Here is a 26,154-nt window from a genome sequence, read left to right as displayed (position 1 = left end):
GAGATCATCTTATAAGTGTTGGTTCATTTGCACCGTCGGTGCATAGAATAATTTCCAATCTTTTTGACTTGATTTTTCTTTTAAGTCTCAACATCTTGCTCCAACCCTTAATTTGGGTTATCAAATTCTCACCATACTATTCAATAATTGACTACTAGATTGTCGGGTTGAATACCACGTTTTACACGCCAACTTAAAGCATTTGATAGGCAATCACAAAAAGTGTTGGGCTAGCAAGCAGTCACCGAATGCTATAACTTCATCCAGTTCAAAGTTCAATAGGCAGACCGCATGTCCGCATACATCGAATGCAAATTCTAGATTAAAACGTCTCCAACAATTTATTTTTTTTAGTATTATTTTTTCGAGTAAGAAAAAAATGAGTGTGTTTTTTTGCTCGACCAGTTTCTCTAAATATCTCTAAGATAGAGATATATTGAGGAGTTCATATTACAATAATCACTAATTTCCCTATAATTTATGTTTAACACTTTTCTTTTTTTTCTCTTAGAATTATATGCATTTGCATCATAAATTATTTAATTACAGATCCAATCTTACTCCAGATGGCGGCGGCGGCGGTAACCAGGAAGGTGTTCTTCCAACTCCATATGCGCTGGTTTTCTTCCAACTCCCGTTGGATTTGGACTATTGCACAGGGCTGCGGTGACATCTTCGATGCGATGGAGTCATGACGGTGTGGTCGCCTTCTTATGGCGTGGGGCGGCAGCGGTCAGCCGGTCATGGCGGCGATGAGGTTGCACTTGTGTTGGAGGTGGAGAATTGGGATCGAGCTTGGGCCCATTACTTTGGCTCTGGGCTTTTATCCTCTTGGGCCTAGTGGGTTGGTAATTTGGGTTGGTTGTTGCCCTAGTATTTTTTATGTTTTTAGTTTTTCTAATTACAATAAATTCCTTATATTTAGGAAGCTAAACACCGGTGTGCACTCTATGTATCTCTAGTGCCTCTGAGTAGTACCAAAGGAGGATTTACGCTACCTCTACGTATTTGAATGTATAATGAGTATGACTATATGTACGTAAAAGAATTGGTGACCTGCTTTTACGTACCACTATGTATAATGACTATACGTACTACTAGGGCAGGAGACCAGCTTTTTCTTTTTGACGTGGGTAACAATAATACATAAATGAATTGGTGTAGTCAATCTTTTTGACTTGATTTTTCTTTTAAGTCTCAACATCTTGCTCCAACCCTTAATTTGGGTTATCAAATTCTCACCATACTATGCAATAATTGACTACTAGATTGTTGGGTTGAATACCACGTTTTACACGCCAACTTAAAGCATTTGATAGGCAATCACAAAAAGTGTTGGGCTAGCAAGCAGTCACCGAATGCTATAACTTCATCCAGTTCAAAGTTCAATAGGCAGACCGCATGTCCGCATACATCGAATGCAAATTCTAGATTAAAACGTCTCCAACAAATTTTTTTTTTATTATTTTTTTTTCGAGTAAGAAAAAAATGAGTGTGTTTTTTTGCTTGACCAGTTTCTCTAAACATCTCTAAGATAGAGATATATTGAGGAGTTCATATTACAATAATCACTAATTTCCCTATAATTTATGTTTAACACTTTTCTTTTTTTCTCTTAGAATTATATGCATTTGCATCATAAATTATTTAATTACAGATCCAATCTTACTCCAGATGGCGGCGGCGGCGGCGGTAACCATGAAGGTGTTCTTCCAACTCCGTATGCGCTGGTTTTCTTCCAACTCCGGTTGGATTTGGACTATTACACATGGCTGCGGTGACATCTTCGATGAGATGGAGTCATGACGGTGTGGTCGCCATCTTATGGCGTGGGGCGGCGGCGGTCAGCCGGTCATGGCGGCGGTGAGGTTGCACTTGTGCTGGAGGTGGAGAATTGGGATTGAGCTTGGGCCCATTACTTTGGCTCTGGGCTTTTATCCTCTTGGGCCTAGTGGGTTGGTAATTTGGAGTGGGTTGTTGCCTTAGTATTTTTTATGTTTTTAGTTTTTCTAATTACAATAAATTCTTTGTATTTAGGAAGCTAAACACCGGTGTGCACTCTATGTATCTCTAGCGCCTCTGAGTAGTACCAAAGGAGGATTTACGCTACCTCTACATATTTGAATGTATAATGAGTATGACTATATGTACGTACCACTTGTGGGTACTACCACTAACTTCTTGTATGTCTATGACTTTAAATGACAGCGGAATGGTACGTAACAACATATTCTGGCTTGTGATGAATATACAGTTTCCCTTATTCAAAAAAAATAATAAAAAAATGAGAAGTACGTTTGGATGGAGTCCAAAACAATGTACATGGAAAACCCAAACTTTGGTTGGATGGACTTGGACCTCAAATGCTATCCCTTTGGAGTTTGGACTCAACTACATACGAGTTTAAAACCCACAAAAATAGTAATTTTTTGATCAACTTACCGTTAAAATTGGATGTAAAGAAGAAAGGTTGAGGATAGAATTAACCCATGCATGTAATCTCTCTATATCTCACCTCAATTGTGTTTGCTTTCCATGTTTTTCCCCTATCAGGGATTTCTCTTTAAGACTCTTTAAGTGTTTTCGATTTGCCTTAGTTTTTGATAAACTGGACTTGTTCTTGCAGTCAATTTTTGTGTTTGGGTTCTGAGTAATTAGGTTTTACTTGTACTGTTGAATGATGCACACATCCTTATATCATATGGGAAGGAATTCTAAACCTGTGAGGGAACAAGCAAGAGGGGGTAAATTTAGTAATAATAATAATAAAGCTAAGAACATCAAAGATGAGAAGATGTCTTTCTTAGTTTCTTTCCTGTCGGTGACCAAGTCTTTGTTTTCTACTAGTACACTCCTTTCTTAGTGAGGTTCGTCAGAAAACCACTATGGTAGAAATTTTGTTTTGTAACATGATAATATCCATATAATGCCGTTTTGAAATGTGATGTAATGCTTAAAACATTTGTGTCATGTGAAAACCTAGACCCAGTTAGATTTCAAACTAAGCATATATCTATTCACTCTAGGACCACTTCTTCCGTCATGAGTATTTTCTAGGATTATTTTTTTCTTCACACATGAGAACTAGGATGGAAATTGCTTTAGATAAATAAATCAGCTGGCCTGAGAACCAGTTATCAATTTAAAACTCGAACCCAAATGATGTTTTATCTGGCTATGTTTTTGTATCCAGGTGTGATGTATGGCTCATTTGAGGCTATAAGGTGTAAGGTACACTCTTCACATCTCAGGCTGAACAGCAACTCATCTCTTATCTTTTTAAGTACAAATTACATACTTTGTGCTTGTCACTTTTTTTTATTTTTTATTTATTTATTCCTTTTACCATATGCATTTTTCAATACTGAATGATAATACGGAAGCATTCCTGTCACTAATAGTAGTATTGGTATTCTGTAAAGCAATCATTTAAAAAACTATTCCGTTTTGTTTTTGTGGTTGAATGGTTTCTACTTTCTATTTCTTCAAAAGGTTTGCAGTTTTTCTCCGGCCACCAGCTAGCCTTTCTAACTGTCTTTAAATTTTTCCTCACACGTCACCCATGCCAACCAGCCATTAACAATTCCAACTCTGCCATCGATCAGTGAACCCAATAACAAAAATGTTGCACCCACAACTTCCTAGCAATTAGGCAATACAAGGCTCCTCGAAGATATACTTAGCCATATCATGATCAGATGCTCATAATAGTGTTATAAGAATAAAAATGCTGCATATGGACCTAGGATGAATGGCTTATGTTCCTTTTTCTTAAAATTCAAGTACAATGGATTCTTCCACCGATCACAGGTGTGAGAAATGTCTTTTGGTTTACAAATTTTGTACTTATCCAATATACTGCATTATGTACTTTGAAGAAAACATTAAGAATAGATCGGGATAACCCAAATAAGAAAGATGGAAAGTGTTGTCTGTGCCAGTCTGGCAGACTGACCTAGAATCATATTCCATTCTTGATTAGTTAATCAATATTATTCCATCCATGAAGAATTAGTCGATATCTTCACAAGATATTAAATATCAATGCCGTTGTGTGTCCAATTGGACACCCCAACTCTCTGGGGAGCTCCAGTACTGATTCAGCAGCGGTAACTTGGATAATAAGAAATATACCCTAGGTCTGATTTGACTGGGCTAATAGGTGTAGAAAAGGTTATTTCTTTTGTATCCAAGTTTTACTGGTGCATCAAATTGTAATTGTGGTTCTTAGCTCATAGGCTTACTCCTCTATTTGTACTTCTCCAGTTTTACTTTATTGTTTACATGCAAAAGCAAAGTGGTTATAAGAGCCTGTCATGCTTGTATACTTTCTGGGATACATATAAGATAAGTCTAGGTGTTCGAGGGATTTGAGGCTAGTAAGATTTAAAAGCCATGTGGTGAATAAAGAATCAATAACACTGGAAGACATATCAAGGACCAAAAGTGATGTGAAGTTAATTGTGGGCAGGGAGAGTGGAAGTTGGTTTCCATCAAGTTGGCAACCAGACAAATGCAACTCTAAGAGTGAAGGAAGCATGTTGACATCATGTAGCCAACTTACTCCTGTGCTGCTAAGGTCCACACCTCCAAGATTGAGATACTTTAGGGAAGAGAGATGAGAAAGCCAATTCAAGTTTTTGGAAGAAACAAAATTTTAATAATCAGAGCTGAGGTTAAGATAGTTCAAGTTTGAGAGGTTACCGAGAGAGGAAGGAACCTCTCCTGCAAAGTAGGAATATGAGATATTGATGTTGGCGTGAGTCACTACTGCATCGTATCCCATGAGTGTAGCAATTGTTATGTAATTAGGATTGTGTAATTATTTAGAATATTATGTAGTTAAGGGGGAGTATATTACGATGTAATTAGGTAGTCACTTTCCTATTAGGGTTCTGCATACTTTGTATACATACTTCATCTTTGGAGAAGATCAATATAACATTAGAAATTCCCAAACTTTCTCTTTGCCTTTGTTCTGTTTGACTTGATATCAGAGCAGAGATCCTTTGGACTCTGTCTCATTTGTTTCCGCTACAAATTTGTCTTTGTACTCCTTGAGAGTTTGTCCTTTGTCTTTGTCCTCAGTTCCTTTGGCCTTAAAACCCTAAAATTCTCATACCTTGCCGTCATCCTCTTCTTCCCTTGTATTTGTCGAAATTTGTTGGTTGAAGAAGGAAAAATGGAAGGAGCAGCTCCATTCAACAATCAGGTGATTTGCAACTATTGTAAAAATCTTGGTCACTACTAGAGTCATTGTCCCCAGCTTATGAGACGCAACTCCAATAACTCTAGGTGGAAAGGTGGTAACAACGGTCAGAAGGACAAGGCTGCAATTCAATTGGTGCCGGAGCAAGAACCAGACTTCTATGGTGTGGAGGGTCAAGATCTCACCAAGGGTAATGTTTCCTTAACTCAGGAAAAACGAGGTAAAATTGGTGTTGCTTTACATGTATCTGGCTTTACTGGTAGTAATACATGGATAATTGATTCCGGTGGGTCTGATCATATGACCTATGATAAGTCTTTCTTTGTTAATTTGTCATCCCCATCCATAACACATGTCTCTAATGCCAATGGTGAGTCTTTCCCGGTCTTAGAAATTGGGACTGTCTAGGTTACACCTTCCATTAGTCTTCATAATGTTCTCTTTGTACCATCTTTGTCTCATCATCTCTTATCCGTGGTTGAATACATAAAACAAGTGTTATGTAACCTTTTATCCTATGTATGTCATCTTTCAGGATCTGTGCACTCAGGTGATAATTGGTAAGGGAGACCTGAGGGAGAGACTGTTTGACTTGGATTGCATGTAAGCAGGACAGACACAAGCACCGCCAAGTCCGTAAAACCCTGTTGCCTTGACATTGAGTTCTGATCGGTTGAATGAGTTGTGGTTGTGGCATCGTCGTTTAGGCCATCCATCCTTTGGAGGTATGAAGAAGTCCATGCCCTCTCTGTTTTTGGGAATAAAGGAGTCTAGCTTGCATTGTGAGACTTGTGCTTTAGCTAAGAGTTATAGGTCTAGCTATCCTTCCAGCTTTCATTCTAGTACAATGCCTTTTAAATTGATTCATTCGGATTTATAGGGACCTTCTAAACATTCAACCCTTTCTGGAATGCGTTATTTTGTTTTATTCATTGATGATTTCACAAGATTGACTTGCGTTGTTTTACTTAAGTCAAAAGATGCAGTCTTCTTTGCTTTTACAGCTTTTTATAATCTTATCCGTGCCCAATATGATGCTCGTATTAAGATATTTCGATCTGATAATGGGGGGGAGTTTGTTAATCATTCATTTCGTGATTACTTCTAATCTCATGGAATTGTTCACCAAACCACATGCCCACAAACACCAGAATAGAATGGGGTCTCTGAATGGAAGAATCGTCATTTGTTAGACATGGGTTGCGCCTTTCTCCGTAGTGCCAATATGCCTAAATACCTTTGGGGAGAGGCAGTGTTGTGTGCCTCCCATCTTATTAATCGTCTCCCATCTTCCTCTCTTCAAGGTCGTATTCTATTTGAGGTATTGTCTAGTTATGTCTCTATCCCATCTCTTAATACCCTTCCTGCTCGTGTCTTTGGTTGTGTAGTCTATGTCCATCTTTATAAGAACCAACATTCCAAGTTAGATGCAAGGGCTCTCAAATGTGTCTTTGTTAGGTATGGAACTCATCAAAAGGATACAAGTGTTATCATCCTCCCTCTCAACGTTTTTATGTCACCATAGATGTGACGTTCAGTGAGGATACATGTTATTTTCCACCTTCTACAACTCATAGTCAGGGGGAGCAGGGTGTTTTTTTATGAAGGACAGTACCAAACAGGACCAATGATCAATCATTTAGTGAAGAGGAAATGTCCAATGGCCCGGAAACCAACGACACTCCTGTAGAAACAGAAACGGCAATTACCGAACAGAGCATTGAGAGTTTCAAAACAAAAAATGCAATTGCTGAATTGTCTACCCAGCACCATGAAACTGCCAAACAGAGCATTGCGAGTTCCGAAACAGAAAAGGTAATTGCTGAACCGTCTACCCTTCGCCATGCAACTGCCAAACAGGGCATTGTGAGTTCCGAAACAGAAAAGACAATTGCCGAATCGACTACCCTTCAAGAAGAAGCTCCTAACCATTCAGTCTCTCTCTCTCCATCAGTGGTCTCCCCTGTTCAGCCTTCACCTGAGGTACGTAGTAGTTTACCTTTGTCCCCTAACCCACCTTTGTCACCTAACCCACCTTTGTCAAGTAGTATTGTTCCTTTAGTCGATTCTACACAGGTTCAAACACGAGTCTTACTAGAACACTCCACTCGTGGTCAGCCCCCAAAGAAATATGAACCAGTTTTGAATGCTAAGGCCAGGTATCCTGTAGCTAATTATGTGTCTAGCCATAGGTTGTCCAAATCGTATGTAGCCTTTGTGAATCAATTATCTTCTGTATCACTTCCTAGTAAAGTGCAGGATGCAATGAGAGACGAGAAGTGGTTGCAGGCAATGACAGTCGAGATGGATGCTCTTGAGAAGAATTGTACATAGGAGTTAGTGTCATTGCCACCTGGGAAGAAGACAGTTGGTTGTCGGTGGGTGTACACCATGAAACACAATCCTGATGGTTCAGTGGACAGATATAAGGCAAGATTAGTAGCTAAAGGCTATACGCAGAAGTATGGAGTGGATTATGATGAGACATTTGCACCAGTGGCCAAAATTAACACAATTTGGGTACTTCTTTCTTTAGCTGCTAATCTTGATTGGCCTTTGCAACAGTTTGATGTTGTTAATGCTCAAAGTCCGGCGGTAGCCGATCTTTCGTTTAACGCGGGTTTGGTGGGCGGACCGCTACTCTGAGGACTTGATGGCCTTCGCTAGCTGCCACACGAGAGACAGGGCATCAGAGGGAGACCGCGTTGGGCGGTCTTCACTTCTCCGATGCCTAAGTCAGTCAATGCATATAGGCAGCATAACAATAAATGAGTAGTAAATGCGTAATTAATAAGGAGAGAGGAGAGAACCTTTTATGGGTGAGGAGAAGGTTGATCTTCTTCTTGTTTTCGATGTGGGACTGATGTGCTTCGATTCCCAGCGTCTGGTTCTTCTGATGCTATTTTGGCGCGGCGCGTGGCGGCTCGTCAGGGTGATCTGGGGGCTATCCGGGGCTCAGGCAGTAGCACACCTGGAAGTGTTTCCGTAGGTCACTCCTTTGGTGGGAGTTGGTACCTCTGGCAGTACAATGAGCGTGGCTCATTACAGCTAATTATGCTTCCAAATGCACATGTAGGTACAGATGTTAAGAATGCATTCTTGCATGGTGATCTACATGAAGAGGTTTATATGGATTTGCCTCCTGGATATGGTACTCCTACTGGAAAGCAAGTGGTGTGCAAATTGAAAAAGTCTCTTTATGGTTTGAAGCAGTCTCCCAGAGCTTGGTTTGGCAGGTTCACCAAGTTCATGAAGAAAATTGGGTACCGGCAGAGCAATTCAGACCACACCTTATTTCTTAAGCATCGGTGTGGTAAAGTGACTGCCTTGATTATTTATGTTGATGACATGGTTGTGACTGGTGATGACTTTGAGGAGATTCAGAGGTTATCAGGTCAATTATCTTCTGAATTTGAGATGAAAGATTTGAGTACTTTGAAATATTTCTTGGGAATTGAAGTTGCTCATGGGAAGGATTGTATTGTGTTGAGTCAGAGGAAGTATATTCTCGACTTGCTGGCAGAAACAGGTATGCTTGACTGTCAACCTGTTGATACTCCTATTGAGCAAAACCATCGGTTAGCAGAGTATTTGGATCAAGTGCCTACGAATAAAGCCAGATACCAGAGGTTAGTTGGCCGGTTGATTTATTTATCCCACACTAGACCAAATTTAGCTTATGCAGTTAGTGTGGTGAGTCAGTTTATGCATAATCCTAGTGAGGCTCATATGAGTATTGTATTTCGTATTTTGCGGTATTTGAAGTCTGCTCCAGGGAAGGGATTACTCTTTTCCAAGCATAGTCACTTGGATGTTTCCGGATACACAGACGTGGACTGGGCAGGTAATATTACAGATCGCAGGTCTACTTCGGGCTACTTCACATTTGTAGGTGGTAACTTGGTTACTTGGAAGAGCAAGAAACAGAAGGTGGTGGCTCGTTCTAGTGCAGAAGCAAAGTATAGAGGAATGGCCCAAGGACTTTGTGAGATGTTGTGGTTGAGAAATTTGTTGAGAGACTTGGGGTTCAGACAGAAAAAGGCTATGCCGCTTTATTGTGATAATAAGGCTGCAATTGAAATTGCTCACAATCCTGTTCAGCATGATCGCACAAAGCATGTGGAGGTAGATCGACACTTCATTAAAGAGAAGCTGGATGGACAAATCATTTTGTTTCCCTTCGTTCCTACTGAAGAACAGTTAGCAGATATTCTTACAAAGGCTCCCTCGAGTAAAGCCTTTTATGACTCACTTGACAAGTTGGACATATGTGATTTGTATGCTCCAACTTGAGGGGGAGTGTTGGCGTGAGTCACTACTGCATCGTATCTCATGATTGTAGCAATTGTTATGTAATTAGGATTGTGTAATTATTTAGAATATTATGTAGTTAAGGGGGAGTATATTACGATGTAATTAGGTAGTCACTTTCCTAATAGGGTTCTGCATACTTTGTATATATACTCCATCTTTGGAGAAGATCAATACAACATTAGAAATTCCCAAACTTTCTCTTTGCCTTTGTTCTATTTGACTATTGAGATACCTCAAACTCGTAAGCTGCCTAATGAACTTGGGGATGTGAATGGATTGAAAATTGTTCCTGCTTAGATCTAAGTAAGATAAATGTTTCAAGCAAAGCAAAGAAGGATTTATTTTACCCACTAAAAAGGACTGGTTATACATAGTGTAGTTCCAAACCCCATGGTAGGTATCTACATATGTATTTCGGAGGTCCATCTTTTCAACATTACCAGTTCGGTTGTTGCATGAAATCCCTTGCCATTGACAGCATGCATGACCCACCCAAGAAGAAAGCCTGCTAGAGCGATCGGCAAGATCATGTTTGAAGCTGAAAAGAGCTTGTCTCTCTTCCTCGAAGCATGAACTTGGAACTCCATGCCCCAAACTTAGGGAAGCTAAAAATAGCAAGAGCAAAAGGTGAAGAATGAGGTGAGAGATGGGGTTCAGGTTAACCATAATTTGATCTTGTTTTTGTTGCAGAGATAGTTAGGTAGTGATCAAGGCGGCACTGTAAGTAATCGAATTAAATAGGAAGCTACAGACGCATAAAATTAATAATGCACTGGCCCACTAGGGTAGGGGACCTGCTTTTTCTTTTTGACTTGGGTAACAACAATAATACATAAATGAATAAGCGTAGTCAATCTTTTTTACTTGATTTTTCTTCAAGTCTCAAGATCTTGCTCCAACCCATAACCTAAATTAAAAAATTCTCACCATACTATTCAATAATTGACTACTAAATTGTAGGGTTGAATACCACGTTTTACACGCCAACTTAAAGCATTTGTCACAAAAAGTTTCAGGCTAGCAATAGTCACTGAATGCTGTAACTTCATCCAATTCAAAGTTCAATAGGCAGACCACATACATCGAATGCAAATTCTAGATTAAAACGTCTCCAACAATTTTTTTATATTATTTTTTTTTTAGTAAGAAAAAAATGAGTGTGTTTTTTTGCTTGACCAGTTTCTGTAAACTTATCTCTATCTTAGAGATATTGAGGAGTTCATATTACAATAATCACTAATGTTTAACACTTTTCTTTTTCTCTCTTAAAATTATATGCATTTGCATAATAAATTATTTAATTACATTTTCAAATTTAAAATATAATATCATATTTAGGTCTAGATAATAAGTTATGGAGAATGTAATGGAGAACTTGTTGAAATTTTTATTTTTATTGTTATAGAAAAATTATAGAAATTTTAATTTTTGAATCTCTATAATAAGAAAGTTGCTGGCATGCTTTTAATAATTAGATAAAAAAAATTTGTAAAAACAAAAACCAAAAATGGTGTTGGCATGTGTTCAATGAGAAGTTTTTTTTTTAGGAGAAAGAAGAAAACTACAACGAAAAACCCCTCGGGCAACCAAAGTTAAATTTGTCCCAGTAAAGGGCACGGAGTGCAAAAACAGGGAGACACTGCAACCAAACTCTAGGAGATGAGCCTGATCCCGTAGACATAACAGCATCAGCTAAGAAGTTCACTTCCCGAAAAACATGAGAGAAGGAGATGGTTGCGAAGGAATTAGCAATAGAAGCTATGTCTTTGAGGAGAGATTTTAACATCCAGGGAGCTTCACACTTGCGGTTGACACAGTTGATGATTAGGGATGAATCACCCTCCACTAAAAGATGGTCCATGTTGAATTGCTTAGCAGCTAACAGGCCATCCTTTAGAGTTGTACATTCAGCCAAAGGAACCGTTGAAGATCCAATTGACCTCGAACCAGCAACAATGGGGTCACCACAGTGGTTTCTAATAACAAAGCCCGCAGCAGCCAGGATGGAAGAAGAATCAGACCCATCAAAGTTGAGCTTGACGAAGTTTTCAGGCGGCGGGTGCCATTTAATGACTTCACTTAAGCCAATGGAAGTCGTAGCAGAACGGGGGTTATGAGTCCTGTAGGCAGCACAAAAGGAGGATGAAGCATGCACTATAGAAGCCGGACTGAACCCTGAGTCCCTGAACAAAACATCATTACGCTTTTTCCATATTTGCCAACAAAGAAGCATTTTCCAAAGCATCCATTGGTGCATTCTGAAACATGTAAACAATCCAGTCATCAAAACAATTAAAGGTAGTAGGACTCTGATTCAGATTAGCCATAGACCAAACATCCCAAACTTTTGGGCACGATCGAAAAATTTGATCGAAATTTTCCACATCATTATTACATAGGCCACAAATAGGATTGATACTAGAATTGAAGCGAGCAAGTCTTGCTCTTGTTTTTAGTCTATCTCTAACAAGAAGCCAAGCAAAATTTTTTGCTTTTGGGGGTATATTGAGCTTCCAAATTTTGTTCAGCAAATTAGTCTTAGGGTGAACATTCTGATTGCATTGAAACTAGGTGTTCAATGAGAAGTTTGGATATATCATTTCATAAGATAATTAATTTGGGAAGTCCCCTAACGTTTCTCTGTCTTAGCCTTAGCGCTGTGAGAAAGCGACTACTTCACCAAAGCATTCCTATCCGGAGGCGATCAATGGTAGCGTTGGTGTCGCCGCGTTGCCGTTGGGTTTGCTACCGGACGGGTATTTCATCTGCCCTGGCTTATGGGATTGATGGCTTGGAGATAATGGTGGTGGGTCACTCTCGATCTAGTTTGAAGCTTCTCGGCAGCAAGATTGGGTTTGGGCATCGACTCAAGGGCGGTGACTGGCGTTGGGGTTGGATCAGAGACAGATCCAATCTTACTCCAAATGGCAGCGGCAAGGCGGTATCCAGGAAGATGTTCTTCCAACTCCGTATGCGCTAGTTTTCTTCCAACTCCGGTTGGATTTGGACTATTGCACGGGGCTACAGTGGTGTTTTCGATGCGATGGAGTCATGACGGTGTAGTCGGCATCTTATGGCGTGGGGCGGCGGCGATCAGCCAGTCATGGTGGTGGTGAGGTTGCACTTGTGCTGGAGGTGGAGAATTGGGATCGGGCTTGGGCCCATTACTTTGGCTATGGGCTTTTATCCTCTTGGGCCTAGTGGGTTGGTAATTTGGGGTGGGTTGTTGCCCTCAGTATTTTTTTTGTTTTTAGTTTGTTTGATTACAATAAATTCCTTGTATTTAGGAAGCTAAGCACCGGTGCGCACTCTATGTATCTTTAGCGCCTCTAGAGTAGTATCAAAGGAGGATTTACACTACCACTACGTATTTAAATGTATAATGAGTATGACTATATGTACGTACCACTTGTGGGTACTACCACTAGCTTCTTGTCTGTCTATGACTTTAAATGACAGCGGAATGGTATGTAACAGTATATTCTGGCTTGTGATAAATATATAATTTCCCTTATTCAACAAAAAAAAAAAAAAATGAGAAGTCTGGATGGAGTTCAAAACAATGTACATGGAAAACCCAAACTTTGGTTGGACTTGGACCTCATATGCTATCCCTTTGGAGTTTGGACTCAACTACATACGAGTTTAAAACCCACAAAAATAGTAATTCTTTGATCAACTAACCATTAAAATTGGATGTAAAGAAGAAAGGTTGAGGATAGAATTAACCCATGCATGTAATTCTACCCAGAACACACGCTCCAAATGCAACGAAGCCTGTGAAAGATTTCAGCTCCTCACTTTAGTGGAGTGATGATGATGACGAGTTCGCAAATGCTCCAGGTGGCGCCACTCGCATCACACGCTTCCTCCTCCTCATCTTCTTCTTCGTCCCAAACCCTCCCAGTCTGGTTCAACCATTGCCATTGCCACCCTTTACGGCCTCAGCTCACTCTCCGCCACCGCCCAAGGCCCACAATACTACTCGCCGGAAACCCAGATACGAAGTTGCAGGTTTCATCGTCTTCGTCGTCATCTTGGACTACCCAACAAGACCAGGACGATGAAGAAGAAGAAGATGAAGTCGATGACCAAGAAGAAGAAGAAGAAAGTGACCCTACTCCTGACGACCTCGAATACATCAGCCAAATCAAAAGGGTATGCTGCTTTAGTTCATAGATTCATGGGTTTCTGTTCACTTGGCCCTCAAACTCACTCTTGTTGTTGATAGGTGTTGGAGCTTCTTAAGAAGAACAGAGACATGATTTTCAATGAGGTACAATACAGTTTTATTGAGCATTTCTTTGTTCGTTTTCTTTACTATTTGATTTTCTCGATCTCGATTGACTTTGCAATGTTGTGGAATATGAAGGTTAAGCTTACTATTGCGATTGAGGACATAAGAGAAGTTGAGCGGAGGAGACTCCTTGGCATTGAGGATCCTGATGCTCCGACCAGGGAGGAGTTGGCTGCTGTTCTTGAAGAAGTAAGTCCAACCTTTTAAATTCCTATGCTTATTGCTCATTGTAAGCGAAATACGAATGCCATGATTCATGAAACTGCCAAATTACCGCATTTCTGGATGTTTTTGGTTACAATGGCATAATTACATTTCATAGTACTGTCTTACTGAAACAAAGAATACATGAATGCAATGAAGCTAGGATCAAATGGTGGGTGGAATCTAGTCCAACTACACAAATTGAGTAGACGTAGTCCGATCATTGGGCGCGGGGTAGTTTTAGAGACATTCTTCAAAACATGCATGTTTGGCATTTGTTATTCATCAATTAATTTCACTATTAATTATAGTTAGTCAAACGAGTATCCATGTTTCTCTGTTTGGGGATCGTTTTATATCAATAATTAAGGAAGTAATGTATAGAGAATGAGCAGAACTAGAATATTAGTAGCTTATGATGCATTTCAAGTCTCAAAAGAATTCTTCAGACCTTTGATAATTGCTATACCATGGAGTAGCGGTTATCATTGCTCAATCTTGAGTTTGATAAATTCTCTGTCATCACTCAGTTTTTATGTTAAACTTTCTTGTTGTGAAATAATGTTCTCAGCTGGGCCTTGTTTATGTAAATTTCCATTATAGCTTCTGCATGACTGCAAAAAAGAGTTCCTACTGATAACTGTCTTGTAAAAGCTTTGTTGTGTCGAGTATGATGAACAAAGAAGATTTCATAGTATATAATTGAATAATTAGTAACCAAAGTTGAATTTGCATGCCAGTCATTGCTCTTCGTTTTGATGTCTAGTCTTTTTGGCAGAAGAAGGATACTTTTTTTTTGAGATTCGTGTGATGTTGAAAATTGAAATGAGAAAATCTATTTACAATGCCCTTAATATGTGATTCCTGATGTAGGTGCATGAGGGAAAAATCCCCAAAAATCGACTTGCACTTAAACTGCTGGCTGAGGAAATGAGTCGATGGCCCAATCTAGAGGTATTATTGTAACTTGAGTATTGGTAATGATTGATTTTAGATATGATACTTTTGTCTGTAATCTGTAGACACTTTTCTAAGGTTATCGAGTTTTTGGAAGATGTTGTGACTTCTCCTTGTTTGTCCTAATGGTCCACTCTTTTACTCTGGGAAAGACTTGTGAATCACAACATAACACAGAACAGATGACATTTTACTTTCACCATACACTTTTCATGAGATGGCTCACCACCGCACTCTTTCATAATTATCTGTCCAACTCTGGGTATCAAATTTCTCATTTTTTTTTAAATTTTTTCATTCTATAGGTTCAGATTAAACCAGCAAAGAAAAAGCCAGGAAAATCACTGTATGCAAGGGTCACAGACACCGGTATTGATCTGAAAGAGGCTGCTAAGAGACTGAACATTGATTGGGATACAGCTGCAGAGATTGACGATGCTGATGTTAAGGATGAGTCAGATGTGCCTTCAGTTGTGGTTTGTTTCTTTGGCTTTCTCACGATGAATTGGTGTTTTTAATCATGTTCCTGGAATTATCAGATTAAGAAGAATATGGAATAATGAATACACTATTACACATATATAGTTAATTATGTTCTGGTTTACAGTAATAATGTAAAAAGGAAAAACAAAAGAATAATTTACCATTGTTGTAAGTAATGTTTAGAATTTGCAATAGAAGTAGATGACTATGATACCTTCTTGATTTAGTTCATTCAAGAACAGCTCATCAGTACTTTTTAGCCTGTGCAATATGAATGTTGATTAAAGTTTAATTACACATTAAGTACTCATTAACTCAGAGCTTAATGTTGTAAATGCTTTTCTGGTTTAGCTAATCCTTGGTTCTTAAGACATCTTATTATCTTGCAGGGCTACGGAGCACTGTACTTAGTCACACTTTTTCCAGTCATTATCGGTGTATCAGTGGTATTAATTTTATTTTACAATTCACTCCAGTAGAAATCTTGTCTAAATGCCATATATATTTCAATTTAAAAAATATCTATGCCTTGCAATATATTGAATATAGTGTTATTGTCATGTTCCTATGCTTTTACACAAGTTTTTATATCCTAATAATGATGCTAATGTCATGTTTCTGTAATATTATGATACACTGCCATCAACCATTTGCTTTGTTTATTCTGCAAATATTCCTGTATAGCTTGCATGTATGAATCTTATCTAGTTCTGACGCAAGCAGATCAACAAGCTTGATACGCCATTCTAAACTCTTAGGATGGTTATTCCCTTCTCTGATATTTAGGAACTCAATTTGAATAATTTACTCCTTTTTTGTTCAAGTCAACTTCTTCGTAGGGATTAAAGAATAGATTAGAGTTATTTTAAGGAGAGAACATGGTTATCACTACTACATGTGGTACTTGGGAATATGCTGCACACGTCTAAACCATAAGCCTGTTTTACCTCTTCCTTAAGTAGTCCAATCCCAAACCATCTTCCTCAGGATTTCTGCTTTTCTATACCATGGGAGATCCAGTTTCAGACGAAATGCTCCATATCTTAAGCTATGGCATTCGAAACACAACGATGGAAAAGCAGATTTCTGTAGATCCAATATCATTGAATAGAGAATTTAGTGATAATCCAGTGCAGACTGTAGTTACTACTCCAAAGCCAAAAGGACCGAACCAACTGCCGCCCCTATTGCCTCCTACAAATTCCAAGTTTTTAAGCTTAAGTCTGCCAAATTCAGCCGCCTCATCACCACGATTTGGCGCCTCATTGTTGAAGAAGAAATGGAAGAATGAAAGGCAAGTATCTCCCCAGCAAGTTGAGGACGTGAACCACCTCCACTCTGCATCCTACAACCCGCTTCCTCTGCAACAAGAACAATTTCGACGGACCAAGTCGTGTGGTGAAGGAAGAGAATATGCTCCTGATGACTTTGATCTTTGGCTGATTCAACCAAATGCCATTGAAATTGTCAACAAAGCATATACCAATTACACTAGCTTCTCCAAAACTGAAATCAACAGAGCTGTGCATAAAAATGGCAAGAACAATGATCCAAGTGATGATATCGATGAGTTCAAATGTGGAGCTCTCTGCCTTTACCTTCCTGGCTTCGGCAGCAAGGCAAAGCCAGTGAGAGCAAGAAAGGGAGAATCCGAACTGCGAAATCGAAATGTCATCTCTAGATCAGTTTCCTTGGAAAAATTTGAGTGTGGTTCTTGGGCTTCTCAAGTTATGGTAAGTGGCAATTTAGAGGACTCCATGGGTCACTTTGATCTGCCACTGGAGTTGATAAGAGGCAATGTAAACGATGCACATTCACCAGTTACTACAGGTTTCCTCTTTGACAAGGATATAAAAGGAGTCCTGAAGAATGGCTCAGTCAGAACATCAGCAGCTAGAAAATCACATGAGTCGCCACGCCACGTTCGGTTTTCGACTTCATCTCCAAAGTCTTACCCTGCTTCACCGGGTTCTTGCATCACGCCTCGCTTGCGCAAAGCTAGAGAGGATTTCAATGCCTTCTTAGAAGCACAGAGTGCATGACTATATGGCCTTTGCTATATTTGATCAAGTTCTTGATGAATGTACTATGCATTTTGTAAAATAATGCATACAACTGAGCCTGTTTTGTTATTATTTGTGATCCTACTTTCTGCTCATGGATAGGAACTGGGCAGCGACCTGAAGAGCTTTGGATTGGGCTGAGCTTAAGAATATTGGGCCATTCCTTATCCCACTAAGCCTCAAAAACGTGCCAACTCTGTCCAACTAAGCCTTAAAAACTACTGAAACTGTCTAACAGCCCAACAGGCTTGAGCGGAGGAAAATAACGCCTTCCCTACCAAGGCGCCCTAGGCATCCAAGATGTGGCATCTAATTCGTTGAATAATCCATAGGGGAGTGAAATTTACACTCTTAATTTTATAGGATAATGAAATTTACATTTTCAAATTTGCAATTCACAGTTCTTTCCTCTTTTAGAATAATATTTACACTCACAATTTTTTCTTTTCTTTTCTAGAAAGGCCCTGTGCGGCTGCCTTCATACCTTGATCATTAATGAAATTGCAGAATACATGAGAGGACATGAAACTTAAACCCCCAATTACAATAAGCACCAAGAGAGCATCTTAGAGTGGAATTGTAAAATGAGAGTGTGAATTTCACTTCCCTTTAAATAATTGATCCACTGACTAATTTATAAACTTTTTTTTAATGTCTACTACTCCATGCCTTCAAATTGCTGCCAATTTTCACCTAAAAATTCTGTTATACTAATTACATGTACTAGGCATGTCACGATAATTTCATAACACTCCATTGTGTTATTTAGACATATTCTATAATACTTTATTGATTATGTAAATACAATTTGTATCGTGTTAAAAGGGAAAATTATGAAATATTCATCACGTGATCAGGTGAATTTGGTTAAATTCTGGAATGAGCTATTAGTAAATCGATATAAAAAAATAGAAAAAAATATACTTTATTAAAAATAAAAAGTTATGAAAAAATTGATAAACATGAGAAAACTTAATAGACAATTTAGTTATTCCGTTTATTTGTTTACAGAGATAAAGACAATCCAATTCTATTAATCAATCAAAACTTCTATTAAATCAGACCATAATAATTGTGCAATGTATCAAAACTTGTATTAAATCAAACCATAGTTGAGTAATGGAACGATCATGTGCATAAAAGTCTTGGCCGAGGCTGCCCTAGCCAAACAGAAAGAGGTGGCCTGGACTTTGTTAATTGGAACAATTGGACCCCTAATACTTACCAAATTTCAATCATTACTAGCAACGTGTGCATTGCAAATTTGCAAGTGACACCGACGGACCTTGCTTCGGCTACGAAACTTCTTCTAAAATCGTCAACTACATGATCAAGATTTGAACATTTTGTATTTTTCCAAATTTAACCAGGGAAGATTTGCAGACAAGAGTGACAGGCCAACACGAATTGGGACATACATGGTAAACCATGCTTTTGAACATGATCCCTTCATGTGACGTGTGGGCACTATTTTTGACCTTGAACAAACTTGGATTAGCTCGTCGACTATCAATTCCTTACTCTCTTTTTTTTCTTCTTCTTCTTTTCCAATCAATACATCGTAGCTTAGAAATAAAGAGATTTACGTGCACACTTCCTGATCGAGACCGAAAGTGTTAGCAAACAATTAATCTTACAGTAGTCAAAATATCAAACATTTTACTTGAAACAGTCAATATGTACATTTTTTTTCAAAATTTTAGTCTTTAAAAGCTAAGGAGGGACATGAGAGGTGAAGGGAGGAGAAATATGTTGTCTTCAAAGACACGTATGTGAATCACTGAATTGATACTTATCGGATTAATCCATAAATGCCCCATAGAAGGGATCACTACTTAAGTAATTTCAAATATTCTATATTTTTACTGAAAATATATGCCTAAAGCCCTAAACAACCTAAAACCGTGAAAGAAATTAGAAAGGCAAATTCATAGTCCATGGACTCTTGTACTAGCATAATTGACGACGCAACACTTTCTCTCGAGATACCTAGTTTCAATTATACGTAAAATATTGAATAACGTGCGTATAATACCTTTCGGGTAAAATTGAGCTAGGTCTCAAAACTCGGCTTTGAAACCCAAACTCGAGCGTCTTTGCCTCTCTCTCGGAACCCTAATAGAATTCCTGGACCGATAGTTTTCTATTAAAAAAAAAAAAAAATGTAGGATAGTAGTGATAATAATACAAATGGGAAGTTTTTTTTTTTTTTTTTTTTTTGAGTAAAAGGAGGTCAGCAATTTTTATTCAATATGGAAAAAGAAACTTTACACAGTGACCCGCCCTAATAGGGCCGTCAGAAAGAGACACCGCTAAACGCAATACCTCCCCACCAATTTAGTGAAGCTCAGGGGGGAGTAAACTAATAAGAAACTGACAATTAATTTTTTCCGCAGAATCCATCAGTAGACTAGCTGACAACCTCAGACCAATAAGACCTACAGTTCCTCGCAGGTATTGATCCCAAGAAAGAGAACAAACTAGGTACCAAAACAGAAGCCGTCCTGGATCCCAAATTTTTATAGAAAATCCGCCGGGATCCCAAATCCGGATCCAAGCCTGAGAGTGCCCAAGTATCACTGCCCTAGTCCACCCAAACAAGCCCAAGCCCAAATCTGAAAAACAGGTACAAACCCAAGCCCAAAAGGGAAGAACCCTAGCAGCTCGATTAGCAAATTTTTGTGCTTGCCGTCGCCGTCGCACCAACACCACATCTTCACTTCAGCCGCCACCGCACTAACACCACACCAACTCTCCAGCCAAGCGTCGACATCCCCTTTTTGAGAAGACCCGCAAACCTCATGTAAAATAGCCTCAGGAGGAGCAGCATCCTCCCCACAAGTTCTCTCCATCTCCATCGCCATCGCATAGAAGCGAATCCACCAGTCCGTCCAAATTCGCAGATCAAACAGATAACACCGCCACTATCATGCCCCTGATTTTTAACACAATAAAAATCGATATACAATCTCATACTTATATATGCGCGATCGTTCAGCCATCAATACAAAATACCTAAAAACTTTTTTCCTTTTAACCCAAGTACACATTGATGCCCTGAAGCGACAATAATAACATATACTCGCCCTCCACAGAGTTATGTAATACAACAGCTTACGAATTAAATTGTTACAACAAGATAAAACGTAAATGCTCCTCAGAGCTCACTACAAGCGGAAGTCTTAATAACGGTAAAGTCACATAAATGGCCTCCTACCGTTAAGCTGCAAACATGCTACCTTAGCATCAGCCACGATTATCCTGACCTGTAGAAATAACCCCTACACCGTTTGTATGGTGCACCGGGTTGCCACATAACAAACCCGGCAAGCTTTTGCAAGCCCGTATGAGTAACTCAAAACACACACGCACAACTCACCAAAAGAGGAAACCCATTAACTCGTAAAAAGGGACACACACCCTGTTTTCCCAAAACAACACATTCTTTTCCCAAAAGAAACAAATACAAGTCACCCCGTGCCAGGATCATATTAATTGAAACTCTGACAATTTAAATATGATACACAAGTCCTCCTCGGACATTTAAAACAAAGAATCCCCGAAACTCTCTTTTAAAAACACGTACTCATGAGCATCAGATAGCTCCCCGCTACCCCCCATGATGTACCAACAACAAATTAGTCCAATCTAGACACACAACACATCAACACATCCTCAATCATATCTATCGATAACCTAACAAATAGAATATGATTCAGCAGTCCTCCCATGACATTTAAAAGAAAGAATCCTTGAAACTCTCTTTTAAAAACACGTACTCATGAGCATCAGATAGCTCCCCACTACCCCCTATGATGTACGAACAACAAATCAGTCAAATCTAGACACACAACACATCAACACATCCTCAATCATATCTATCGTTAACCTAATAAATAGAATATGATTCACAAGTCCTCCCAGGACATTTAAAAGAAAGAATCCCCGAAACTCTCTTTTAAAAATACGTACTCATGAGCATCAGATAGCTCCCTGCTACCCCCCATGATGTACCAACAACAAATCAGTCCAATCTAGACACACAACACATCAACACATCCTCAATCATATCTATCGTTAACCTAACAAATGGAATATGATTCACAAGTCCTCCTAAGACATTTAAAAGAAAGAATCCCCGAAACTCTCTTTTAAAAACACGTACTCATGAGCATCAGGTAGCTCCCTGCTATCCCCCATGATGTACCAACAACAAATCAGTCCAATCTAGACACACAACACATCAACACAAATCTTGACACTTCCCAAACAATAGGAATTCCCAATTCCTAACACATTGTCTTCTGAAAAGTCAAGCCTCAAGCAATATAATGAAACCCATCAATCCCTATTGCATAAATCACCCATCAACCCACAAGAATATACATATTTCAAGTAAATATATATATATATATATATACACACGTGGTCATTCACTCATGAATGCCACCAATACCAACAATAGTTTGCAGTTAACTAAATAACTCTCAAAACAATAAAGGTATTCCGTTCATTAATGAACCTTGTGAGATTACTCACCTCGAAACTCCCGCTGCGTCTTCAATACAGAACAAGACAGCCACACCACAAAACAACCGTCCAAGGATTCCTCGTCAAGTACCTAATCACATACGGTTTCAACTTACCAACAATCCACAAACGATTTAAGTCCGAAGTGACGCCAATTGAACCGAAACCACATCTGAGACAACCCAATGTCTCTGGAATACTTCTACTATCGATATGCCAAAACCACAAGTCGATTGGAAGCTCGAATCCTCACGGATCGAATAAATCGACATCCGAGACCACCCAATGTCTCCGGAATACTTCTACGATCGATATGCCAAAACCACAAGTCGATTGGAAGCTCGAATCCTCATGGATCGAATAAATCGACCGATATGAAATTGTAAAAATCATAACAATTCCATACGAACTCCAAAAGTTGCATATTATATATCGAAACGCTCGTATCAACGATTAGAACATATATAATACCAAAACCAGTTCCTTACATGGACTGAAAGCCACCAGAACACCGCCACAGGCTGTGGCGCACCGCCGCCGGCCAAAACTCAATATTTCACAAAACTCCCAACATCAAAGCTGATCATCTAAGCATGCTTGTGAATTTTCAAAACTAGCTCGAAGTCAGAAAACAAGCATAAAGGGTCGAAAACTACCTCACAAGCTTTGGATTTTTTCTCAAACTGAGTTGAACCGATTTCCACGTAAATCGATCAAAACAAACACAATAGATCAATCAGGGAGCCTTCTCTGAACTCAACCAAGGAAGCATGAAGCCACGAGGTCGCCGGAGCCGCGTTTTCCTATCGGGTCCGAAAACACCAACTGCGCCGTACACGGTGGATATCGCCGTTAGAGGATTCCACAGAGACGACCAGACGGAGGAGACGAACCAGCTGACCAAGTGTCACGGCCAGAGATCACCGGAGCTGCAAGTTCCGGCCGGGTTGGATCGCCGAGTTCGGGTCGGGTCAGACAGAATATTTCATCTCTGAAGGAGTCGACCGAGAGAGAAAAGAGTTTCTGGAAAAGGAAACCAAATGAAAATAGTAAGTTTCCCACTCGGGAAACTTCTATTTATACCAAAATGGAAAGTTCTTCCAATGGCCATAACTTCCTCATACAAACTCTGATTTTCGCGTTCCACATATCCACGAACTCATATCGACGCGCTCTACAACTTTCATGAAGGAAATTTCCGGAGAATCCCAACAAATAAAAATTCAACCCTTGCGCCCCCCTAAAACGACGCTTCCTAAATAATTATTCGCCCGAAACACTTCCGCTCCATCCACGAGCCAGAAACCATCCAATACCCATAATTTAAATTCCGGAAAATCCTCAGAAAATAAATACAAATTTCTGGGGCATCACATTCTACCCCACTTAAGGAAATTTTGTCCCGAAATTTAAATGTACCACTCCAACAAGTACGGGTAAATCATGCTCAATCCAATTCTCATTCCTCTTCAAGAATGCCCTTCATCTCAAAGTACAACTTTCTGTGATCCATAATGGATACAGATACCCCACCTAATATCACAACATTAGGAAACTTTACCACACCGCTCGGTGGTAACCCAATCATTTCATGGATCTCATCCATGCACACTACTCCAACAAAGACTCTGTGATCGCAGCACTACACACAGATCACACAAGAGTCTAGAATCCTGTTATCACAACAGTATATACATCATTTCCTCGATAGTGCAACCCTTGCATTACAAGAATTGAAAGTGAAACCTTCACTTCAACTCAAACCAACAATACCCCAAGCATCACAACTCAATAAGTGTCTACCCATCTTGAGACACAACATCAAGCTAAGGTCTGGCCCCGCCTGACCCGCACACACATCAGCTTAAGGAAACCATGCAACCATGATTCTTTCTAACATCTCATATCCTTTCCACCGAAAGGACAACATAAGTCACCGCTGTGACAATGTTCTATTTGCTAACTTAACCATCAAGAAGCAATTTAAGTCTCATCTAGACAATAAAAGAAGAATACTCTCGGAACTCTCCTTTAAACTACATACTTATGAGTCTCCAGCAACCTCGACCGTTACCCCCATAATCTATAATGGCAGACAGACTGGAACTCTGACTGAAATCGTAACCACTAGTCCTGCCAAGGACGTGATTACCTATTTCCTGCCTTGGTCACCATCTGGGACCTGTCACCATCTATGACACATGATTTCAGACCCCATCTGGTCTCAAAGTCAAACGTTAAGTAAGCCACACCTGACCTAAAAACGTTACAAACATCTAGTTTCGGCTTTCCCCATCTCTGCTCACCATCTGTGACCCTTGGCACAAAGACCAATACATTTAAAATGAGTCACGCTTAACTCAAAAATATAACATCAAACTCAATACTTTTCAAACAATAGAAAACATCTTTTTCCACAATATTGTTTCCTGAAAAGTCGCCTTCAACAATAATATGAACCCATCATGCATATTATTCATCACACATCATTCAAGCACACAAGCATAATTAGATATGGTACCTTCTTATCCTCACACAAAGCACAATTGTCAAACTAATCATCACACAGATTCGCCGTTCGTCACACAAATCACGGCGGACAGACTAGTGCTCTAACTTATCGTAACCACTCACCTAGCCAAAGGTGTGGTTCCCGATAACATGCCTTTATCACCATCTGTGACCAAATCTCGATTACCATCTGTGATCCGTCACCCTTTGTGACTCAATATCGATCACCATCTGTGATCAGCCACCATCTGTGACTCAATATCGATCACCATCTGTGATCCATCACCATCTGTGATCAGTCACCATCTGTGACTCAATATCAATCACCATCTGTGATCAGTCACCATCTGTAACTCAATATCGATCACCATCTGTGATTCACGGTATCTCAACACATGAAATTCTACAATCACAACCTCCTCAAGAGGTGGAACAGGCAGCTGAACATTCGATGCCTCGACATCATCCTCGAAAATCTCCTCACAGGAGGAATCCTGCCCCTACCTTGAGCACTACCCCTGCCTCTGGGTCTACCTCGACCCCTAGCTCTGCCTCCTGGTGAATCCATTACCAAGGAGCATAACACACTTGGTTAATACTTGTAAAATCTTCAAACACAAGTATAAGTCAACACTATGACTCAACCAACCTTAATTCCACATCAGAGGATACAATTCCATCCCCTACATCAATCTTGAGTTAAAACTAAAGGTCATCATTCCTCCAAAGTCTTTAACTCATAGAAACTACATCTAGCTCCTACTTCATCCCCTGAGTCGACACCACCCTAACGACTCACATCCTAACGCTCACTGCATATCCAATGACTACATCAATACCGAAGAGCATCGGATGGGGATCCGCTGCAGACGGGCCATCACTCGAGAAGCATTGATTGTCACCAAATATGCACCTTACGCTCTAATACCAAACTATCACGCCCCTGATTTTTAACACAATAAAAATTGATATATAATCTCATACTTATATATGCGCGATAGTTCAGCCATCAATACAAAATACCTGGAAACTTTTTTCCTTTTAACCCAAGTACACATTGATGCCCTGAACCCACAATAATAACATATACTCGCCCTCCACAGAGTTATGTAATACAACAGCTTACGAATTAAATTGCCACAACCAGATAAAACGTAAATGCACCTCAGAGCTCACTACAAGCGGAAGTCTTAATAACGGTAAAGTCACATAAATGGCTTCCTACCGTTAAGCTACAAGCACACTACCTCAGCATCAGCCACGATTATCCTGATCTGTAGAAATAACCCCTACGCCGTTTGAATGGTGCACCAGGTCACCACACAACAAACCCAGTAAGCTTTTGCAAGCCCATATGAGTAACTCAAAACACACACACACAACTCACCCAACGAGGAAACCCATCAACTCGTAAAAAGGGACACACACCCTGTTTTCTCAAAACAGCACATTCTTTTCCCAAAAGAAACAAATACAAGTCACCCCGTGCCAAGATCATATTAATTGAAACTCTAACAATTTAAATATGATACACAAGTCCTCCCCGGACAATTAAAAGAAAGAATCCCTGAAACTCTCTTTTAAAA

The 26,154-nt window shown here is 39.6% G+C and overlaps 3 protein-coding genes across 4 annotated transcripts; 2 read left to right on the top strand and 1 right to left on the bottom strand.

The window, feature by feature from the left end:
• Window positions 1-11,084: 11,084 nt before the first annotated feature.
• Window positions 11,085-11,780, bottom strand: LOC112203270. The gene has a single exon (XM_024344259.1). It carries the CDS (start codon window positions 11,778-11,780, stop codon window positions 11,085-11,087), a length of 696 nt encoding a protein of 231 aa, XP_024200027.1.
• Window positions 11,781-13,194: 1,414 nt separating this feature from the next.
• On the top strand, window positions 13,195-16,040 carry LOC112165221 (ycf3-interacting protein 1, chloroplastic). Of its 2 annotated transcripts, none has more exons than XM_040519642.1 (6): window positions 13,195-13,681; window positions 13,755-13,799; window positions 13,896-14,009; window positions 14,898-14,978; window positions 15,287-15,521; window positions 15,854-15,957. In XM_040519642.1, the coding sequence occupies exons 1-5, from the start codon at window positions 13,337-13,339 to the stop codon at window positions 15,497-15,499; spliced, it is 798 nt and encodes a 265-aa protein (XP_040375576.1). In that variant the 5' UTR covers window positions 13,195-13,336; the 3' UTR covers window positions 15,500-15,521; window positions 15,854-15,957. The 2 variants fall into 2 exon arrangements, with proteins under 2 accessions (XP_040375576.1, XP_024157441.1); XM_024301673.2 differs by having other exon boundaries at window positions 13,202-13,681; window positions 15,287-15,457; window positions 15,854-16,040.
• A 150-nt stretch (window positions 16,041-16,190) lies between these two features.
• On the top strand, window positions 16,191-18,020 carry LOC112165220. The gene has a single exon (XM_024301672.2). The coding sequence runs from the start codon at window positions 16,472-16,474 to the stop codon at window positions 17,504-17,506; it is 1,035 nt and encodes a 344-aa protein (XP_024157440.1). The 5' UTR covers window positions 16,191-16,471; the 3' UTR covers window positions 17,507-18,020.
• The last annotated feature ends 8,134 nt before the right edge of the window (window positions 18,021-26,154 follow it).

Source organism: Rosa chinensis, chromosome 5 (genome assembly GCF_002994745.2).
Source record: "Rosa chinensis cultivar Old Blush chromosome 5, RchiOBHm-V2, whole genome shotgun sequence".
Lineage (NCBI taxonomy): Eukaryota > Viridiplantae > Streptophyta > Magnoliopsida > Rosales > Rosaceae > Rosa > Rosa chinensis.
The sequence above is the reverse complement of the archived record's forward strand: the minus strand, read 5'-3'. Positions and strand labels throughout refer to the sequence as shown.

Excerpts from the sequence above, each read along its gene's own strand:
- LOC112165221 (XM_024301673.2), top strand. The coding sequence starts at position 13,337 with ATGATGATGACGAGTTCGCAAATGCTCCAGGTGGCGCCACTCGCATCA. Across the intron at positions 13,682-13,754 it reads ACATCAGCCAAATCAAAAGG|GTGTTGGAGCTTCTTAAGAA; the intron begins GTATGCTGCTTT and ends TGTTGTTGATAG. Across the intron at positions 13,800-13,895 it reads GAGACATGATTTTCAATGAG|GTTAAGCTTACTATTGCGAT; the intron begins GTACAATACAGT and ends TGGAATATGAAG.
- LOC112203270 (XM_024344259.1), bottom strand. The coding sequence starts at position 11,780 with ATGCACCAATGGATGCTTTGGAAAATGCTTCTTTGTTGGCAAATATGG.
- LOC112165220 (XM_024301672.2), top strand. The coding sequence starts at position 16,472 with ATGGGAGATCCAGTTTCAGACGAAATGCTCCATATCTTAAGCTATGGC.